This window comes from Microtus oregoni, unplaced genomic scaffold (assembly GCF_018167655.1).
Source record: "Microtus oregoni isolate MIOR12 unplaced genomic scaffold, Mior012 000032F_ref0000030, whole genome shotgun sequence".
Lineage (NCBI taxonomy): Eukaryota > Metazoa > Chordata > Mammalia > Rodentia > Cricetidae > Microtus > Microtus oregoni.
The window spans coordinates 27,735,557-27,751,584 of NW_024543091.1; the positions used below are offsets into that span (position 1 = coordinate 27,735,557).

The following is a 16,028-nucleotide window of genomic DNA, read 5'->3' on the forward strand; positions in this document are numbered from 1 at the left end:
TTCCTAAGTAAAGATGACTCTTAGATCATGAGATACTGTGAAATATTAACTGAAAGTCCAAAGTAAGTAAAAACCTCAATTTTTGATTTTGTTTAATTTTTATTTTGTGGTTTTATTTTTTGTTTGCTCGTTTTTTGCTTGTTTTGAGACACAGTCTTAACTACGTAGCTCTAGCTGGACTGAAACTCACTAATAAAGCAGGCTGGCCTTTAGTTCATAGCACTCCCCCAGCCCTGTCTCCCCAGTGTTGTGATTAAATGTGCACACTGTCATAGCATACTTGGCAATGTCCTTTATTTTTAAGAAAAATTAAAAATAAAAGTAAGTGACACAAGAGCAGTCTTGGAAACATGACGATGTTGTCAGCTGACACTGGGTGATGTCCTCAGCCTCTCTAAGAGGCCTGCTGAGCAGGCCTCTGGCAGGGCGTGCTCCTGACCAAAGCACTCTAGCAGTATGGGTAAGAAAGCACAAAGCATCTCCCAGGCTACAGAGAAAAAGGCTACTCCGAGGAGGGAACACGTGGTATGTCTGTTTCCCTAGGAAGTCTCTTGAAGCAGGTGTGGGTAACTGCTGGTGCTGACTGCTTCTGAGGGGGTAATTAAGAGGCTAAGCTTAGCAGGGGAGGGGGGCTCCCCTAGAGATCCTTTATTTTTTAACGTGTAAACATATGCCACCTATATAATTTAATTTCACCTTTTTTTTTTTTTTGTCTCCTTTCTTATCGCTCTTTCTTTTTAAATATTACATTTTTAAAGCTTTGGCGGCCAGAAGAGGATGTTGGATCCCCTGGAACTGGGGTTACGTACAGTTTTGAGCCTCTCAGCATGGGTGCTGGGAGCTGAATCCAGGTCTTCTGAAAGAGGAGCTAGTGCTCTTAACTGCTAAGATGTTTATTCAGCCCCTTTTCCTCCCCTCCCACCTTTCCTCTCTTTCTTAATTCCCTTCCCTTCCCCTTCCCCTTCCCCTTCCCCTTTTCCTTCCTTTCTTCCTCCTTCCCTTCCTTTCTAATAGGAAGATTACCTTACTACATAGCCAAAGCTGGCTTGAAACAGGAAATCCTCCTGCATCAGGATCCTCAGTACTGAAATTGCAGGCCTGTACCACACCACTTGGCTTTTCAGATTTGAGCTATTTGAGGTTTTTGTTCTTTTGTTCTGGGAACGGTCCTCACGTTAGTGCCAGGAGGACAGCGTTGCTAGCATTTCCTGTGCCATAAACACAAACCCTGTCACCCCTACCCAAGGGAAGGTGTGACAACACTGACTCAGAACTCAGGGACTGATTCCGGCTCGGCCTTGCCCCTCACTGGGATTTCCTAACTGGTCCGGGAAGCTTTGTCAATCACTCTTTGTCTTCCACTCATCTTCCCCTGCCTGCGCTCCCCCATTTTAGCTCCCTTCCTTGACTAACAGCCCAGCCCAGTGACTAGAAACCTATAACACATCCATGTGACTGACTATCTGTGTCCATCCACTAGTGCTTGGCTTCAGAAAAGAAGTGATAGTTTCCTGGGCTGGTGAGATGACTCAGTGGGAAAAGGTATTGGCCTCCGAGCCTGAAACCTGAGCTCAATCATGGGACTCACATGGTGGATGGAGGGACAGGGACACATGCACACACCCACACAAAATAAAAAAATAAAGTTTCCAAATAGCACATTTCACTGATGATTTCTTCAGGTGGTTTTGTGTGTGTGTGTGTGTGTGCATATGTGTGCGTGCGTGCGTGTGTGTGCGTGTGTGTGTGTGTGTGCTAAAAGCACAGTTAAATATCACTTCTTGCAGGCTGGAGAGATGGCTTAACAGTTAAGAACACTGGCTGCTCTTCCTCAGAACCTGAGTTTAATTACCAGCACCCACAGCTGTCTGTAATCCCAGTTGCTGGGACCCTGACACCCTTACACAGAAATACATGCAGACAAAACACCAATGTACAAGAAATAAAGAATATGATCCATTTTTCAAAAGTTACTTTGTCTGAAGTGCCATGTTGCTGTTGTTTTCAGTGCTGGAAATCAAGCCAAGAGCCTATGCGTGCTAGACAAGTCCTGTTCTTTTGTTTGCTTGTTTGGATTTGTTTGATTTTGAGACTGGGTTTCTTTGTGTGGCCTTGTCTGTTCTGGACTAGATCTGTAGGCCAGGTTGGCCTCAATCTCAAGAGAGCCACCTGTTTCTGCCTCCCGAGTGAATTTAACTTAATTCCAATTAAAGGTGTGTGCCACCACTGCCAGGCATTGCTTCTGTATTATCGAAGCCATATGCATTTTTTAAATTCAGTCACCACAATATTGTGTATGGAAAGTAAAATCCTCAGCTTAGGGGCTGGAGAGATGGCTCAGAGGTTAAGAGCACTGGCTGCTCTTCTAGAGGTCCTGAGTTCAATTCCCAGCAACCACATGGTGGCTCACAACCACCTGTACTGAGATCTGGCGCCCTCCTCTGGCATGTGGGCATACATCGAGGCAGAATGTTGTATACATAATAAATAAATAAATCTTTAAAAAAAAAAAAAAAAAAATCCTCAGCTTACCACTTCAGCCATACAGGAACCAACAGCTTTTTCCCAGGATGCCCTTATTCCTGACTATAGGACCCAAACCCAGCACAGGAACCATCATTGAAATTATCTAAATCCTAGACGTAAATTCTTACGTGTTCCTGTGTGTGCAGGTGTATGTGTATATGTATGCACACGCACCTGGAGGTCAGAAGTCAACTGCAGGTGTTTTTCTGTTGGTGCTGGTCTCTTTGTTTTTGTTTTTGTTTTTGTTTTTTTTTTGTTTTTTTTTTTTTTTGCATAGTAGGCTGGGTTGGCAGCCCAGTGAGTCCCAAGGATCTTCTTTGTTTGGCTCCTCCCATGCTGGGATTACAAGGAGATGCCACTACCCCTGGCTCTGTGTATGTGAGTGACAGGATCCATACTCAGGTCCTCAAGCTTTTATAGCAGGCACTGCCTTAAGTGAGCCTTCTTACCAGCCCAGTCTCACTGTGTTTCCTTGGCTATCCCAGAACTTATCATGTAGATCAGGCTGACTTAGACCTCATAGATCTGCCTGCCTCTGCCTCCTTAGTGCTGATATTAAAGACATGTACCACTATGCCTGGTAAAAGAATTCTTTTTTTTTATTAAAGACTTATTTATTTATATCTGTGTGTGTATGTGCATGTGTGTGCAGGTACATGTGGAGTCTAGAAGAGTTGACTTCCCTGGAACTGAGTTACAAGCAGTTGTGAGCAGTCTGATTTGGGTGCTGGGAACTGAACTCTAATCCTCTGCAAGAACAGTACTTGCTCTTAACTGCTGAGTGGTCTCTTCAACCCTAAGGAATTCTTTACAAGCCGGGCGATGGTGGCGCACGCCTTTAATCCCAGCACTCGGGAGGCAGAGGCAGACGGATCTCTGTGAGTTCGAGACCAGCCTGGTCTACAGAGCTAGTTCCAGGACAGGCTCCAAAGCCACAGAAAAACCCTGTCTCGAAAAACCAAAAAAAAAAAAAAAAAAAAAACAACACCAATCTGCTGTGCAGACTGCCCTTTTACTCTGCTGCTGTTATCTGCTGGGCAAAAGTTCTCCATCTGAAGGTCACCCCATTGACAAAATATATCTTTAGAGCTTATTTTTTAACTGTGTTTTATTAAGAAAAAATACCAAACCATTGGCTTTTTCAGAGTAAAAAAGATGTTACTCCATATTTTCTTCTAACCAAACTGCTTTTCAAAACAACAACAGTGGTTTGAATGTGCATCGTATGACAATACACACAGCCGCCAGATGTATGTGCTTGTTTTGTTATACCCATCACAGGCCCTGGCAAGTTCCTAGCTAGTCACACGGTCCTGCTCTTTGGGGCAGTACTCAGAGTAGGCTTGAGAGTTGGATGGTGCCAACCCGTTCCTCTAATGGTTACAGCGTTACGTTCTTCCAGAAATGAGTCACTGCTCACAAATGGCCTGACACCCCGCATTCCATCAACATCATCTGTTTGGTGGTGTGCTTGTTTAATGCCAGTGCTGAAGGGATCCCAGGGGTGGCATAGTTTGCCCACCAATATTAGCATTTCATCTGTCTCAATGTGGCTTGTGCCAAGACTGTATTCAAACAAGCTTGCAAAGAGAGTACAGGGGCGTTGAGCTTGTGTCTTTACCCAGGATCTTTCCCAGAATCCAGGCCTGGGTAAGGCTGCTGATGTCGCTTCTCCCCCAGCAGCCTGCAGAGTACCTGTTGGTATGAAAGCTAACCGGCAGAATGGAAGTCTCAAGGTCGGGTCCTGGTGGATTTCTACATCCTACAACCAAAGTGTGTGCTGTCTTCAGCAATGGGGTCTAAACATCTAGTTGTGGTAAGCAATGTATGGTTTTGTTTTGTATTTTTAGACAGTATCTAATGCTTTATCTAGGCTGACCAGGAACTTACTCTGTAGCCCAGGCTAGCTTTAAACTCATGGGTGATCATCTTCCCTATGACTCCTGAGATACAGGTGTGAGCCACCACACCTAGTTGTAACCTTACATTGTACCTGGTGGAGTCACAATACTAGTGCTTCCTGCCTTGGCAAACGTCTTTGCCCTAAAAGCTCCCCGTGTTGATTACCTGAGCGATCCCTTTAAAATACACCTTCTCTATTTTCTTCTGATAGTGTTAACCATTCCAACCTCTGTGATGTGTCTGAAAGTGTGTTAGTCATCCAGCCATTCATCACTGAATACTCTGCTTCCAGGCATGGAATGAATGCTGGGAAAAGCTGGATAGTACTTTGGCAGAAGCTTCTTTCTGTGTTGATTCCCGCTAGTAGGCAAGTGTGGAAGAGACGGATTCAGGAGGACTATGAGTTTAAGATCAGCCTATGATACACCAGAGGAGCAGAGTGGGGGGAGAGACAGTTCAGTTGGAAAAGAAGCACCTCAGGCTGTTCTTACAGAGAACCCGAGTTCAGTTCCCAGCACTCACATCAGGCAGCTCATAGAGAATGACACTCTCTTCTGGTCTCTGGAGACACCTGCACTGACATGCACATGCCAACATACATATACATGTCATTAAACATAAAATAAACAAAACCTTAGAGAAAAGAAGTGTTTGTTGATGCAGGATGTCCTTCAGTATATATGTTGCTTTCAGTGGTTGATGAATAAAGCTGTTTCAGCCAAAGGCTTAGGTGAGAAATCTGAACAGGGATGTGGAGAGAGAGTAGGTGGAGTTGAGGAGATGTCATGTAGCTGCTGAAAGAAAAAGATGCCAGAACATTACCAGTAAGCCACAACCTTGTAGCAATACATAGATTAATAGAAATAGGTTAATTTAATTTGTAAGAGCTAGCTAGGAATATGCCTGAGCCTTTGGCCAAACAGTGTTATAATTAATGTAGTTTCTGGGTGATTATTCAGGTCTGGGAAGCCAGGAAATGAAAGTGCAGTCTCTGTTTACAGTTTGTCATACATGCACAAAGACCTGAGTTCAATTCCCAATACTCACACACAAAGCCTGGAGCGGTGGCATGAATCTGTAACCTCAGTGCTGGGGAAGTAGAGATGCTAGTCTCCCTGGGCCTTTCTGATCAGTCTAGCCATATTGGCAAGTTCCAGGTTTCTTGAGGTAGACAATTGATGTCAACCTATGGCTTCCATATACATGTGTATTCATGTACCTGCACACGTATGTATATACATGTGGATACATGGCACATACAAATACATTATTCACACACAAGGAAGTCTGCATGCTACAGTGTGGGCATGGATTGATATATAGAACTAGTGGTTCTCACCAGTCAGACTACAGAACAGGTTTAAGCAGGTCATGGGAGTCAGGAAGAGTGTGTGCTAGGACAAGCTTATAGTCAGGCATCTAGATTCAGACCAGTTTAGGAACCAGTGTTTCTATATGTGCCAAGCTAGAGCTGGTGATGTGGCAGAGTATTGATTTGAAACAACCCCCAGTCTGAAGGACAGACTGCCCTCTGCATTGTGTCTTTGATTTTTTTTTGTGTGTCTTTGGTTTTTTGAGTTCTTAGCAGGTGAGAGGTTAGGATCAGGTGCAGACAGTTGTTTAAGAAAGAGACAGGTTATCACTAGGGCATTGATGGACTGAGCCGGACCAGGGAAAGATATAGAGCCTACACCACCGCAGTATCTTGAAGAGTGGTTACCTTTAGCACATCAGATTTTCATGTCCAGGGCAACGACTTCTGGCATTGTAGTGGGTCCTGCCAGCAGTGTGTCAGCAGTAGAGTGTCCTTCCATGGGCAGAAGGTACTGAAAAGAGGGAATGAGAGGACAGCGAGACGAGTCAGTAGCTGAAGGCTTTGTACAAGCCTGGCTGGCCATCCATGTGAGAGTCCGAGAGCACATGTAGAGATGGAAGGAAAAGGGACGCCCCTCTGACCTCTACATGCAAATCACCCATCACACACACGAATACACACAGACTCGTACTAATACAATTTTTTTTTTTTGAGACAGGGATTTACTGTTTAGCTGCTTAGTCCTGGGACTTTCTTTGTAGACCAGACTGGCCTCAAACTCACGGAGATCTGCCCACATCTGCCTCCTGAGTGCTGGTATTAAAGGCGTGCACCACCATCAACTGGCCTTATAAAAAATTTTCTTTATTTTCAAATAAAAGGGAACCTGAGTGAAAAAGGGAGGAGATGGATGCTGCACAGAGGGCCGTGACTGACAGGTTCATAGCGATATCAAGACTCCTAGAGTTCTGGCAAAAGCAAGAACTGTGTAGGCTACGGCTATGGATGCACTCACAATCTTCAATTATAATCACAAACAATGAAATTTGAGTTACACTATTAAAATTTATTCTGAGAGAACTGTGTCTTTACCTTCATATTTCAGGGGCTGGCATGAAGTCTGGCACACAACTTCTGAGAATAGATGTGTAAATTTGTTTAATAAAGTCAGAAATGTAGTGAACACCCCTCTCTCTCTCTCTCTCTCTCTCTCTCTCTCTCACACACACACACACACACACACACACACACACTAGTGATTTCTTCCTGGTGCGATAAGAATGGGGAAAAAATGAAGGAGAATCAGGACATTTACCAAGGATTCTTCTGGCCATGCGTGAGGAGACGTTGCGACAAATTCCATGGCAGTTAGAAAGTGAACTGGCTGCCAACATGGAGAGGAAGGAACAAACCATGACCTTCTACAGTCCTGAGGTCACCAAAATAAAAGGGGACCGGAAATACCAAAGGGTGAGGAGACAGAAAGTCCGAGGGGAGGGAAGGAAGGGGACTTGAAGACAGAGCTAGACAGAAAAGACCACCTTAGAAATGTTGAGTTTTAAACAAGAGGTAAGGAAACAGGCCTACAAATCAAGCCTAGGTAGAGAGAGAGGAGACTTTGGAGACCTGGGGCTAGCTTCTCGGGCACTATTTCCCTCATCCTTGTAGCCTACCCTTCCCACCAACAAGCACTCGATGCCAGCCCAGAAGCGGCAGCAGTATGTGGATCAGGCATACACCTACACCCGGATGTTCGGTGGCAGCCTCTCTGGCTTTAGCCTCCTGGTGCTGATCTGCACATCCCCACTGAGCTGGGTGCAGTTCCTGGTGACCAACAATGGCCTTGAGCTCAACGCAGGACTCTGGACCTTATGCAACCATGAGCTGTGCTGGAGCCACGCACCCAAGCCACCCTGTGAGTGCCACGAGAGTCGATGTCACAGGCCCCACGGTTCCAGAGTTTTCTGCCACATTGTGCTTTTGCTTTTCTTCCTTCAAGATCTTTGGATCTGAGACAAGTTGTGAATGTGACTGCCCTTTCTACTGGTATCCTGTATATGTCCTCTTTCCTAGCCCAGGTTGATTCCTGTCCCAAATGATTATGAGCTGGTGGTATTCTTTTGATATTTAGAAGATGCTACTATGTAAGCTTGGGACAGGTTTGGATACAGGTGACTCCCACCATTGATATTTGGGTGTCCTTTTTTTACCTGGACTCCTCTCTCTAGATTAGGCTTCTTACTGACACACACAGGTGGGTCTTTTAGTACCAGAGGTCCTGAGAGTTTTGATGCTTTGACAGCTAAACTTTCTGCCCTTTGAAAGATGAAGTCAGAGCTGGGAATGAAGTACCTAGTAGAGTACACACTTACCAAATACAAGGCCCTGAGGTCTGCCCCCAGCGCTGCATGTGTGTGTACATGCACACACACACATGCACACACACACACACACATGCATGTGTGTGCACACACTCACCACACACAAGTCTTACTTTAAAAATTTGAATTAGGGGCTGGAGAGATGGCTCAGTGGTTAAGAGCATTGCCTGCTCTTCCAAAGGTCCTGAGTTCAATTCCCGGCAACCACATGGTAGCTCACAACCATCTGGAATGAGGTCTGGTGCCCTCTTCTGGCCTGCAGGCATACACACAGACAGAATATTGTATACATAATAAATAAATAAATATTTTTTAAAAAAATTGAATTAAGGGTGGTCCATAGTGACATATGCCTTAAATCCCAGCACTCAGAAGGCAGAAGCAGGAGGTTCTCTGTGAGTTCAAGATCAGCCTTGGCTATAGAGTAAATTCCGTGACAGAGCAACACAGTGAGATCCTGTCTCAAAAAGAATAAAAAGCAAAGCCACAGAGAAACCCTGTCTCGAAAAACCAAAAAAAAAAAAAAAAAGAATAAAAAAAATTTTTTTTGAATTAAGTGTGATAACACTTGCCTTTAATCCCAGTACTGGTCTACATAGCAAATTCTAGTTAATTCTGGGCAACTAGCAAGATGCTGTCTCAAACCGGGCGGTGGTGGCACACGCCTTTAATCCCAGCACTTGGGAGGCAGAGGCAGGTGGATCTCTGTGAGTTCGAGACCAGCTTGGTCTACAGAGCAAGTTCCAGGACAGGAATCAAAACCACAGAGAAACCCTGTCTCGAAAAAGAAAAAAAAAAAAAGATGCTGTCTCAAAATCAGGATGGAGCAGTGGCTAAGGGGTTAAAAACGCTTGCTTACTCTTTCAGAGGACCCAGATTATGGTTCCTGGCACCTATGTCAGATGGCTCAGGGCTGCTAGTTACTCCAGCTCCAGGGCCTCTGACACCCTCTACAGCACCACATCCCAACTTGTGACATACACTCACTTACACACAAATAGAAAATAAATCTTGCCGGGTAATGGTGGCACACGCCTTTAATCCCAGCATTTGGGAAGCAGAAGCAGGCAGGTCTCTGTGAGTTCAAGGCCAGCCTGGTCTATAGAGTGGGTTCCAGGACAGGTTCCAATGCTACACAGAGAAACCCTCCCCCCTCAAAAAAAAGTATTTGGGGCTGGAGAGATGGAGCACTGGCTGCTCTTCCAAAGGACCTGGGCTCAATTCCCAACATCCACACAGCAGCTCACAACTGTCTGTAACTCCAGTATCTGACACCTTCACACAGACATACATACAGGCAAAACACCGATGCACATAAAATAAAAATAAATGAAAGAAATAAAGAAATCTCTTAGAAAAGTAGAGAGTTTTGGTTCTATAGGAAGTGAAGGTTTGAATTCAGTGTTAGGACCTTTGATTTTGGTTTACTGTTTTTTGTTGTTGTTAGATGGATTAAAAGACAAAACCAATGAAGTTAACCAAATACAGATGTTTTAAACACTATAGTTAGGCATTTCACTGGGCTGTGTAATATGTGGCATTAAGATTCTTGTGAGTAGAACTGCTTAACTGAGAGGGCTAGACTCTGTGAGGCCCAAGCTTTGCTTGCTCCCACAAAGCTGCAAGGATCCATGTAGCTTTGCAGGAGCTGAGGAGGTGAAGTTAGTGAAGGTTGTGGGATGAAAGAAGTGCGTATTCCCCTTATGGGGAAAGAGAGTGTGCACTGTGCATCTTAGAAAGAACTCCCAGCAGCGTGCCTTCATCCTCTGAATACTACACTCCAATTGGGAATATCTCTAGTAGTTGATGCAGCAGGAAGACATCACAAGTCCCCAGTTCTGAAAAAGAAAAATTAAAATAAAAATGAAAGGTGCCGGACTTAGTGATGCATACTTCTAACCCCAGCACTTAGGAGGCAGAGGCAGGAGGATGTCTGTGAGTATGAGGCCAGCCTGGTCTACATAGTGAGTTATAGGACAGCAAAGGGCCGCATAGAGCAACCCTGTCTCAATGTAGAGGGCTGTGGTGTGGTTAAGTAGGCAGCAGGCTTGCCTACCATGAGCAAGGTTTATGCAAAGCATTAGCACCTGGTTATACTCTTAGTATTCAGAAGGCAGAGACAGAGGATCAGAATTCAGTTTAAGAAAGCCTGCAATACACAAAACTCTATCTCAAAAAGAAAAATGATCATGTGATCTTATTCAGGAAAAAAAAAGTATATTAAGCATGCTAGCACATGCCTGTAACCTCATTCCTTGAAAGTGGAGGAAAATTGTAAGTTTGAGACCAGCTTGGGTTACATAGCCAGACCTGTTTCAAACATCATGTGTGTGTATTAACATGCATGTGTTACATATTTATTTATTTATTTGTGTGTATACATAGGTATGTGTATGCCGTAGCACATTTGTGGAGGTCCGAGCACAACTATCCAGAGTTGGTTTTCTCCTCCCACCCTATGGGTTCCAGGGATCCAACTCTGATTTTTTGGTGTTTTTTTGTTTGTGTTTTTTTTAGTTTGTTTTTGTTTTTTTTTTTCTGCTGTTGTTGTTAGTTTGTTTTTGGAGACAGGATTTCTCTGCATAGCCCTGGCTGTTGTGGAACTAGGTCTGTAGATCAGGCTGGCCTCGAAACTCACAGGGATCCACCTGCCTGTGCCTCTTGAGGGCTGGGATTAAAGGTGTGTGCTACCACAACCCGGTGCGATTCAGGTTTTTTGGCTTGGCATCAAGAAGTGCCTTTACCCACTGAGCCATCTTGCTGCCTACACACATCCACCCATACACACACACACACACACACACACACACACACACACACAAATCCTGTGAACTAGTGTCAGCCTAAGGGTGAACTTTTTAAAGATAAGACTGTCATAAGCTGCCAAGGCCAGGAAGGGCAGAGGGTGTGAAGGGACTCAAGACTGGGCTCCCAGACAAGGAAAACCAAGCCACGGAGTCAGCCAGACTCTCTAATGTTCAGTTGACACTCATCGTTGTTTATGTTTTGTTTTATCTCCACAGTCCAGGTTTTCCTGTTTATTATGTGTTGGTGCCGAAAAATGATCTCCAAGCTTAGCCTTACATCTCTTTAGTTCACACAAGAAAAGAGGAAACCGACATTTCCTAGCATAATAATCAAATCGATCCAACTTGGGCCAAGTTCCCTGCTGTAGACAAGGACTGATTGGGATATTGAGAGTTAAATACTGCAAAAGTTACCTAGGTGACAGGGTTTCACACAGAACCATCTGGGCTGATGGGTCTCAAGGTTACATGGCCTGCTCAATCTCAGCGTCCCAATCTTTAGGATAGATGCCACCTTTAAATTATTTTCTTTCTCGTGTGCTAACTTGTTGGAAGCCTCAAAGCAATTCACCTCTGTGGTCAGGCTTATACTTTCTGTCAATGGAAAGGATTATTTTTTATCATAAGGAACAGGCTGGAGAAAATAAAATGAAATTTATGAGGCAAATCTTGCATATCTTTTTTTTAAAGCTTCGTTTTGTTTAACTTGCTTTTTTTCTTTTTAAAGATAGGGTCTTCGGCTGACTATGTAGTTGAGGACAACCTAAAACTTCTGATCCTCTTGCATGTGCATCCTAAATGCTAGGATTACCTGCGTGTACCACCTCACCTGGATAAAACTGAAATAATCTGTTTGTTTGTTTTGAGACAGGGTCTCAACGACTAAGTAGCTCTGATTTTCCTGGAACTCACAAGGTAGACTATGCTGGCCTTGAACTCACAAAAATCTGATTGCCTCTGCTTCCCAAGTGCTGGAATCAAAGGCGTGCACCACCATTCCTGACAAATTAAAATAGTCTCGGTACACAAATTCTTTGTTCTAGGTTGCTTGGAAACTGCACTTGGATTTTTAGGTTTAACTGTGCTTAGAGGGGCTGGGTGTGATAACACACTCCTGTAATCCCAGTACTTTGAAGGAATCCGCAGGGTTATCTTGAGTTCAAGGTTAGCCCAAGAGTGAATACTGACTCTGACTTTTAAAAGTGATGCTGAGAGCTGACTCAGAGGTTAAGATAACTTGCCGCTCTTCTAGAGGACCTGGGTTAGTTTCTCAGCTCTCACATGGTGGCTTACCAACAGTTCCAGGGGTGTCTGACACCCTCTTCTGGCTTCCATGCATACTCGATGTGGTGGACAGGCATCACACACAGAAAACAATGAAAACACAATAGAAAGAGTGGGGTCTTGAGTAGAGTGCAGAATGCCTGGCTGACATGAACAAGGTCCTGGGTTCAGTCCCAAGCATGGATAAACTGAAAGGAAACACAGGGCTTCTAGAACTTTCAGTGATAGGGCTGAGCTTCAGTCATGTGTGAAAGAAACTAGAGAGGAGTGTCCCACCCAAACGATGCTGGAGAGGTCGTTAGGACCATAGTAGATCAGAAAAGCTTCTACTCCCAGGTAGAAATTTCTGTCCGTTTATTAAATCTTCAGTAAAATAATGATGGGAAGCCAGAGGAGGGATAGGTTTCAGGCCGGGGATGTACCTACCACCCTTACTCTAGAATCAGCATCCACTCCACACAGGCAGAACTAAGAGAAGAGAGAAGAAAGGGCCCCTGCACTTTGGAGGCAGAGTTCATGGCCAGCCTGGGCTGCGTAGTGAGCTCTAGGTCAGCCAAAGCTACATAGTGAGACCCTTTCTCAAAGAGCAGAGAGAGAGAGAGGGAGAAAGAGAGAGAGAGAGAGAGAGAGAGAGAGAGAGAGAGAGAGAACGAGAACAAGAAAAAAGGGCTGGCACTTGGGTAAAGCCACTGGAACGTACCAGACTTTTTTGGCCACCAACCAGCTCCCAAATCATGACTTAGAGATTTAATATTAATTATGAATGCTCAGCCTTATCTTAGCTTTTATTTTAATCTGTTTCTCTTTATCTATGTTTTGCCTTAGGGAGTTTTACCTTTCTTTTTATCTTACTTTCCTGCCGTCTCTACGTCTGGTTGACTGGTGACTGCCTGGTGTCTGGCCCCAGGCATCTCTCTTGTTCTCTCCTCTCTTCTTGCTTTTGTTCTTCTCTCAAGCATAGATTTCCTCTCCTATTTATTCTCTCTGCCACCAACCTTGCCTATCCCTCTTTTGCCTAGCTATCCGCCATTCAGCTCTTTATTAGACCAGTCAGGTGCCTTATGCAGGCAAGTGAAACAAACACATCTTTACATAATTCAATACGCATCCTTACATTGTTAAACAAGTGCATCATAAACAAATGTAACACATATTCACATAGTTAAAATAATATTCCATGATATTGGAATGATCTTCCAGACTCCTAAACAAATGTGAAATAAGGCCTTGGGAGCCTCTCAGAAAAAGAGAGGACTGTGGGTATAATCCCTATATTATGATAAATTTGAATTTGAAATCATTGCAGTATAGAAGCTAAAGTAAATGTGACTCCATTTTGTAGTCTTCAGGTGACAAGAGAAAAAAAAACAGAAAAACAAACTCCAGGTTCAACAATAGATAATTTATTGGGCAAGTAGTGACCGTGATAGACTAGTGTATAGATAGCCACTGAAAATTATGTTTATGGGGCTGGGCTTTGTCTTCACACTAAAGAAAATTCCACGTAATTAGGTACTAGTGGGGTGTAATTCCAGCACAGGCACAGAAGGATCAAAAATTCAGTGCCAGATTGGATGCGTAGGGAAACCCTGTATCAGAAGCGGGGGGGGGGGGTGGTAATAAAGAGACAATGAATACTTAGTAAGAAGATCTTATTAGTGTCCATGGTACCACATGGCAAACTCCATTTCATCTTCTGTCCTTCTCCCATCTCTGAGATTTTATCTAGCTTTAATTATTTTTTGGTTTTGGTTTTGGTTGTTTTGAGACAAGGTTTCTCTGTGTAGCTTTGGAGCCTGTCTGTCCTGGAACTAGTTCTTGTAGACCAAGCTGGCCTCAAACTCAAGAGATCCGCCTGCCTCTGCCTCCCGAGTGCTGGGATTAAAGGCGTGCGCCACCACCACCCGGCTTCTATCTTTAATTATATACCCATTTGTTTGTCTGTCTGAGACAGGTCTCAAGTAGCCCAGGCTAGCCTGGAATTCACTATGTAGCTTTGGCTGACCTGGAACTCCCTAGTCCTCCTGTCGCCAATTCCTGAGTACTGGGATGGCAGGTGTGTGCCCCTCTGCCCGCTCTCCAGCTTTCTTGGAGGATGTTATTTACTGGACTAACCAAGCCTTTCCTCTCCTTGCAGATTACCTCCAGTATTCCAGGGCCTTGTTCATCATCTCCATCCTCTGCATGCTCACTGGCCTTGCCTTGCTCCTCAGCTCTTGCCGCCCTGCCGAAGGAATCGTGTCCTCTAAGTTGGATCTGAAGGTGTCCATCCTCAACTTCTGCTCAGGTACTGACTGACAACTAACACACCAAGGTAAAACAGTCCAGGAGACTAAGCGTTTCTGGGGCTCTCATGCTCTTCCCTATCTGTTACCGTGCTTCAGCATCCCACCGAGTGGCCAGCTCCCTGCCCTATCTCATTGCATAGAGCATGCCTTAACTGTCTTATACCAAGGGGTGGACCCCTTCTTCCTCTCATCTTTAATCTTTTGATCTTCGCCATGGATATGATCTCTGCAAATGAAAGAGGAGCTGGGGGTGGCAGTCAAAGCAGATGGAAGATGCTGATAGTTTATGACATCTTTCCTTCTGGTCCCAGCTGTCTGCTTGCTCCTCTGCCTCAACCTGTTTCTGGCCCAGGTGGAATGGTACACAAAGAGCACCATGGATTCAGAGTTCCTGTGGGCCTATTATCTTAATTGGTGCAGTGACATCTTGTATATCTGTGCTGGTGAGTCAGCCCCCAGCTCTGCGCTAAAGAGGAGGGAACAGGAAGTCATTTCTGTAACAGGAGGGTAGAATCGAGAAGAAATAGAAGCATGGCAGGTTTATATGTGGAGAGGCACTGTGGTGTGTTGGGAAAAGCTTAGATTTGACAATCAAAAGCCTAGAATTAGTAACTTGTTCTCTCACAAAATGAGGTGTGGATGGGTTAAGTAACTTGCTGAAGGGCCCACAGAAAACAATAGCAGCATTGTTGAAATCCAGGGGAGTCAAGCTGTATTCTAACCAGACTGGAATAGTCTAAAGCAGCAGTCACTGGAGGGTAAATCAACCCGGCCGGGGGAGGGAAGGGTTTACTGAAGGGAGACCTTTTAAGACTGAGTATGAGAGATGAATGCTGTTGTTAAAGCTAAGAGACCATCTGTCTACTAAACCTCACCTCAATTTTCCCCTCCTCTAGGGATCATCTCTTTCCTCAACTACATAACTTTCCAATCTCATCCTCCTGATGGAAGTGTCAGTACGATCCCACCGCAGAAGTCCAGGCTGAGCTTCGGTCCAGGGCCAACAATACCGCCCACTACAGCTGGAAAGTCAAGTTCTGAGGTGGAACTTCTAAGTTTGAGAGAGAAGAAACAAGCAAGTGTGAGCGGGAAGAAACAACCAAAGACACGACTGTGACAGAAACAGGGAAGGCTATATCCTGCTGTCTAGCAGAGGTGGGCTGAGTGAGAAGAGATTGTGCAAATTTGATGCAACCTTCTGATATCATGTCCATAGCAGCATTAAAGCTAACAAAATGTCTTTTGTGTGTGTCATATCCAAAATATGTAAAACCATGGGAAATGAAAGGGCTGCCAGGTGGTGGTGGCACACGTCTTTAATCTCAGCACTCAGGAGGCAGAGGCAGGCAGATCTTTGTGAGTTCAAGGCCAGCCTGGTCTACAAGAGCTAGTTCCAGGACAGGCTCCAAAGCTACAGAGAAATCCTCTCTCAAAACAACAACAACAATAATAATAGTAAAGAAAAATGAAGGGTTGAAGAAATGGCTCACTAGCACCCACAAGGTTCCTTAAAGAATAGGTGGAA

At 44.5% G+C, this 16,028-nt stretch overlaps 1 protein-coding gene across 1 annotated transcript; it reads left to right on the forward strand.

Annotated features, from left to right (window-relative positions):
- The first annotated feature begins 7,135 nt into the window (after positions 1-7,135).
- Tmem202 (transmembrane protein 202) lies at positions 7,136-15,728 on the forward strand. Its single transcript, XM_041679594.1, has 5 exons — positions 7,136-7,213; positions 7,412-7,658; positions 14,353-14,502; positions 14,815-14,946; positions 15,400-15,728. Exons 1-5 carry the CDS (start codon positions 7,136-7,138, stop codon positions 15,618-15,620), a joined length of 828 nt encoding a protein of 275 aa, XP_041535528.1. The 3' UTR covers positions 15,621-15,728.
- Positions 15,729-16,028: the final 300 nt, after the last annotated feature.